General features: G+C 32.5%; 1 protein-coding gene across 1 annotated transcript; it reads left to right on the top strand.

The window, feature by feature from the left end:
* Positions 1 to 3,798: 3,798 nt before the first annotated feature.
* LOC104894865 (ethylene-responsive transcription factor ERF010) lies at positions 3,799 to 5,620 on the top strand. Its single transcript, XM_010681208.4, has one exon. The coding sequence runs from the start codon at positions 4,518 to 4,520 to the stop codon at positions 5,049 to 5,051; it is 534 nt and encodes a 177-aa protein (XP_010679510.1). The 5' UTR covers positions 3,799 to 4,517; the 3' UTR covers positions 5,052 to 5,620.
* Positions 5,621 to 5,820: the final 200 nt, after the last annotated feature.

The raw sequence follows: 5,820 nt of genomic DNA, 5'->3' as shown, positions 1-5,820 counted from the left end.
ATTTGGGTTAATTACTAACTTTAAAGTGATGAATGTTTTGCCTAAGGTCCTTGGAGGTTGCTGGGAAAGGTGGTAAAAGTTATTAAGTAAGATTTGATTCATAGACACCGGGATAAGGTACACAAGAACCACCCTTTGAAGCTTTACTTTCTTATTTTTTTGTATAACACTTGTTTATGGAGAATTATGGAAGCTATGAATATGTATTGTGTTGGGAACCTACTGTTTTGTATAAGTAATTGATTTCCATGTGTTATTTATGAATCGGTGTTGTTGATTTTTGAAATAGAAATCGCTGCATGTCAAGTTCCCTTAAAACCGATCAAACCGTACTTCTACTTTGATTGTACCTTGATTAAATGCCTTAATTGTTTCTGTCCTTTTATGGTATACTTATGTAAAGTGCATATCTTGATTGTTGATCAATTTTGTCTCATATTTTTCTTCTTATATCAAGTATAACCTTAGTTTGAGAAGTAAACAACACCTAAAAACTCGACTTTTCGCTTAATTACTTTCCGAACTTGTAAACTCTTGTTCTTTTGGTCCTTTTAATGCTTTTGCATGATGAATACCTACTGCCTCTTTATATATTAAGTGTGAAACCAAATCTTTGGCTAAACCCAAGAAGTACAAGTGATCATTGCATAAAACCATTGTTCTTTAACACCAAATCGAGAAGAACCATCAAAATTGGCCTATGTTTTATTTGTGTGAAGTAATCTTTCTATATGTCAAGTGCCCTCTATGAACCCTTCACCTATTGCCATATCTTGATAACCCAACTTTTAACCACCTTTATTAATCATAGCATTCTTTCGAAACATGATTGTTAAGTCACCTTTCCAAAAACAGTGAAACTTGGCATAGCAAGCTTGTTTTACGAAACTTATTTTGATAAGTTAAGCTGCTAATAAAGTTGGTATGATCAAGTATTTGAGAGTAAAGTTCATGGCCGGGGCTGGACTGGGTTCGTGGTCCGAACTGGGCGGTTTTAGTAGCGGGCTTTAGTGGGTTGGGCTCAAAAAATCTGAGCACAACTCATCCACCAATTTCACAATTTGAATAACGTTGGACTGGTTTTAATATTTTTGCGGGACCTGCCCACTAGGTGGGCTAGGTTGATGGACCCGCCCGATTCGCCATCTCTAATTGAAAATGTGGCTACAAAATAGGAAGGAGTAATAGATATACTCGAAAATCTGCTATTGTTTATAAAAGAAAATTGTGAAATTATCCAAAACTCTCACACAACTTCACAAGACATATCATTCACATCTTTTACGATTTTTTTCCCCTTTATACTTATGAAATGATTAATTACAACCATACTATGTTCTTGATGTTCATCTTTGATTTCTTGCATGGTATTCCAAGTCCCCAATGAACCTGATAACATATGTCACTTGATACAGAGTACACCTCTTCTATAATTGCAGCACAAAAATAAAATTCCCTTATATTCCCAAATATACCCCTACAATATTCCTAATAAAAACAAATATCCCCATGGGTAAAATGGTCTATTCAATGAAGTTGTTATTGCGGAGACGGAAAGTCAAGTCATAACGGTATCTATCCATCTAGTATCCACCGACCACCGACCTACCTTCTTCTACCTCCTCTCACAAACCTCATACTATCATTATCGGATTTATCGCTATTATTTTATTATAATATTATAATAATATATCACCCCAATCAAAAGAAATAAGCCTAATAAAAACAAAAAACAAAAGTACGAAACAACACTAATCATTCATCTTAATAATGTAATTCCTCCCTGTCTTTTTTTTTTTTAGAAAAAAAAAGAAATAATACGTAATGAAGGAAGTGTAGACACACAACTATTATTAGTATGTGTGGTCTATACGTAGCAAGAATTTTTTATCTGAATTGTTGTTGCTTGTACTTTATTCTCTTTTTTTAAAATAGTTTTTTAAACAAGATTTATTACTTTCCCCAGCTATATGCCAACAAAATCCAAACCTAAGGATGATATTATTGCATCACAATTATCAGCAATTAGCTAGGAAGATAGTATGTTAAGTATTTTTCCCCCACGAACTATCAACTCAGGTTTCCTAAGAGATCAATAATACTTTGAACAACTCATAACTCATAATTAAGAAAGTATATAAGCATTATATATTTATAATCAAAAATTATTAAAAGAGACGTTCAATTTTAATATAAGAGTAGACTTAGGGCGTATCAGGCACAAGCTTTTTAAGTAACTTTTGGTGTTTTGACTCGGTCAAAACACTAATTAGAAAAAATAATAGTGTTTGGCAAGGTAGTGGTGTAAGTAGCTTTTAGTGGTACAAGTAGTGTTTGTCAAAATCTACAATTTGTAGCTTTTAGTGGTACAAGTAGTGTTTGTCAAAAACTACGATTTGTAGCTTTTAGTGGTGTATAAATTATATGTTAAAGTTTTATTTGAGATTTTAATTAGTTATTCTTAAACAACTACTTTGACAGCTTCTTTTACCGAACATCAATAATTTATATCATTACTTATACAGCTAACAGCTACAGACCAACCACTAACAGCTACCAACACAGCTAACAACTACTCTCACAGCTAAAAGCTACCATTACAACTACTGTTGCCGAACACGTCCTTAGTAACTAAATGGATTAAAATTAATCACCGAAAGAAATTAAGCTAGTTACTATTAGGCTAATTCTCTTTTTTACATTGGGCTTATCATTGTCTAATTTTAATTTAAAAGTAAATGGTCTTTTTAATCTAAAATCTTTTGAATACCAATGTTCAAGCGTAAACTAACATTTCTTTTTATATGTGAACATTTCTTCAACAATCGAAATGAGGGAGTAGGGAAGAGTGGACATGAAAAATATCATTTGGAGTTAATTTTACCTTTGATATATATATGAAAATAATGCACCGAAAAGTAAATAGTTGTATATACCACATTTGTTGTTTTAAACCGTTACACTTTAAAAACTTTTCACAATTCATTAATTTCACTTTGAACAACGTTTGTGATTTATATGTATTATATGTATATCTACTATTACCTTTTTACAAAACTTTTCACAATTCAAAACTAGAGGTATTAGCTAGTGCTTAAAATTTTGCATTGACATGCATAAAAAGTGAAAGTATCACAATCTCTTTAAAATAAGGGATTAATTACTACTTCTAATTGGCAAGTCATTCTATATGGAATATATCTAATATGATCATGAACGACTTATTGTTATATATTCAAGTTTTTTTTTTGACGACAATATTCAAGTTTTGACCTACTATATTTGCAAATATGAGTCGTACAAGATATATGCTAGAGATCCATATTGATAATGTTGTTTGTACCTTTTATCAAAATTGATATAAAGTATCATACTTACATGTTATCATGCATTCTCACCACCTAGTATGACAAGATTCACAACCTTATAGCAACGAAATTACAAACCATCATTATATTGACTCGTATCATGATAATGCCTTTTTGGACACAAGTTATACTTATAACATACATCCGAATACATGAAACACTACATACTCACTCAATACAGGTAAGTCTTACACTTTTTTGTATCAAACATATAAAACACACACTAGTATAATACACGTAAAATTTCACGTACACTATATTATCATCCATTTTTCCGACCCCACCAAAAAAACATAAAAAGTTTTCTCGAACACAAGTGAAGAAGTCCCTAATAATCACAATGACTACTCAAAAAAAGAGAGAAAAATAAAAAAAAGACTAATAATTGGAAAATTTTCCCACCCTCCTTTCACCATCTTTAAGGCCCACATAAAACACCCACCAGCCACCACATCAGTAATCACCCACAAAGGCCACATCTAAGATATTTCCCAATATAAATTTCTCTCCCATATCTGAAAATCTAGCTTCTCATCCCCACCCAAGTTGCACAACAACAATTAAGATAAAAAAAACCAAGTGGTCTTGATAGAGTGGTTGACTGGTTGTTCACTGTGTCCCTTAATCAATTAATCGAGGGTTCGATCCTCAACCTTTGAAAATGAAAAGAGATTATTGACCAACCCTTTATCTTTAAGTGGAGCATCTGGAACGAAAGGATTAGTTACTGCTATCGACAGTAAATACCTTAGTTGTTCACTCAAAAAAAATAAGATAAAATAAAAAAATAGATAAGTTTGAGGCACTCCATATAAACAAAATTAAATAGACTCCCAAAAAGTTAAGCTAGCTGTTCCTCTTTGTGGACATGCCGTCCATTAATCTCCCCACAAAATTATCACAAAAGCAACAAATTTAAAGTCCTCTCCTACATCCATCCATGTCGGTGATATCTTATTATTCCCATCCATAATAATATATACTCCTCAAAATTAAAAACAAAAACCAACCCTCATCTTTATTTTTATAAATATATATAACCCATATTTATTTTCCCCCAAACTCAAAAAACTCAAAACCCCCATAATTCCTCTCTCTATTTTCTCTCTCCTCAACAGAAAAAATTGTGAATTATCAAAAAAAGGGGGCATGGAAGCGGGGTCAACGAAGAAGAGAGAGAGAGCAGAGAAACCATACAAAGGGATAAGGATGAGAAAGTGGGGAAAATGGGTTGCTGAAATAAGAGAACCTAATAAACGTTCAAGGATATGGTTAGGTTCATATTCAACACCAGTTGCAGCTGCAAGAGCTTATGATACAGCAGTTTATTATCTTCGTGGACCTACTGCACGATTGAATTTTCCAGAGTTACTTATGGGTGAGTGTCGTTTAAGTGATTTATCGGCGGCTTCGATTAGGAAGAAAGCTATTGAAGTTGGTGCTAGGGTTGATGCTCTTGAAACTGCTTTTCAACGCTCTAATAATAATAATAATAATAATCATTGTCATGATAATAGTAATCATCATCGTAATCATCGTGATGGTGGTAAGGTTGAGGAGGATGATGATGATGAAGAGGAGAGAGAAAAGAGTAGTGGTGGTTGTGGATGGGTAGTTGATGATAAACCTGATTTGAATAAGGTACCTGAACCTGAAGATTCTGAAGAATGGGAAGATTCATAGATAGAAACAAATTTAAAGAAAAGAAAAAGAGAATTAAAGAGTTTTCTCTTTTTTTTTTTTTTTGGGTTTCGATTGAATTGATGAAGTTTCTAGAATGAGAGAAACAGAGAGTTTTTGCAAATTATAAACAAGTTAGGTTGCGGTTGTGGTTGCGGTGGGTTACGGTGGCGCAAGATTCGATGTCGGTGGTGGTGGTGGCGGCGGAGTAGAGAGATACTACTTTTTTTTTTAATGGTGGGGCCAGTTTTAAAAATGAACTCTTTTCTCTCTATATTTCTTTTTTTTTTTTGTTTTTTTAGAGTTAAGTTAGCTTTTTTTTTTTCTTTTTTGAAACTTATTACCCTTTTTTTATTTCTTTTCTTGAAGATAGGCAAATGAAATTTTGGGGGATGTAAGAGGATAATATTGTAAATACATGGGTCTTTCTTTCGTTAATTTTTAATATAGTAGAGTAACTCGCTAGTAGTAGCTCTCAAATGACCCCCTTTTTCTTCTTGGTTTTCTCCTTATGTTAATGCTTTTGCAGGAATTGTGGACGCATGGTCTTTTTAGTGGTTTGTTCTTCTGTACTCCCTTCTTTCCATTTTATAGTTTTTCGTATTTTATTTTGGGTGTCTCAAAATATTGTTTTTATTTCCTTTATTTTTATTTCAGAACATATTTTATCCTTCTCATAATATAGTGCTCACTTTTTATTTTTCACAAGAATTAAGGATAATGGAAGGTGTTCTAGGATTTCACAAAAATATATATTTAAGTAAATGTTTTT

Source organism: Beta vulgaris, chromosome 6 (assembly GCF_026745355.1).
Source record: "Beta vulgaris subsp. vulgaris cultivar EL10 chromosome 6, EL10.2, whole genome shotgun sequence".
In the NCBI taxonomy this organism is placed as follows: Eukaryota; Viridiplantae; Streptophyta; class Magnoliopsida; order Caryophyllales; family Amaranthaceae; genus Beta; species Beta vulgaris.
Note: the sequence above shows the minus strand (reverse complement) of the source record. Positions and strands in the feature narration are given on the sequence as shown.

Coding starts and splice junctions, on each gene's coding strand:
- LOC104894865 (XM_010681208.4), top strand. CDS start 4,518: ATGGAAGCGGGGTCAACGAAGAAGAGAGAGAGAGCAGAGAAACCATAC.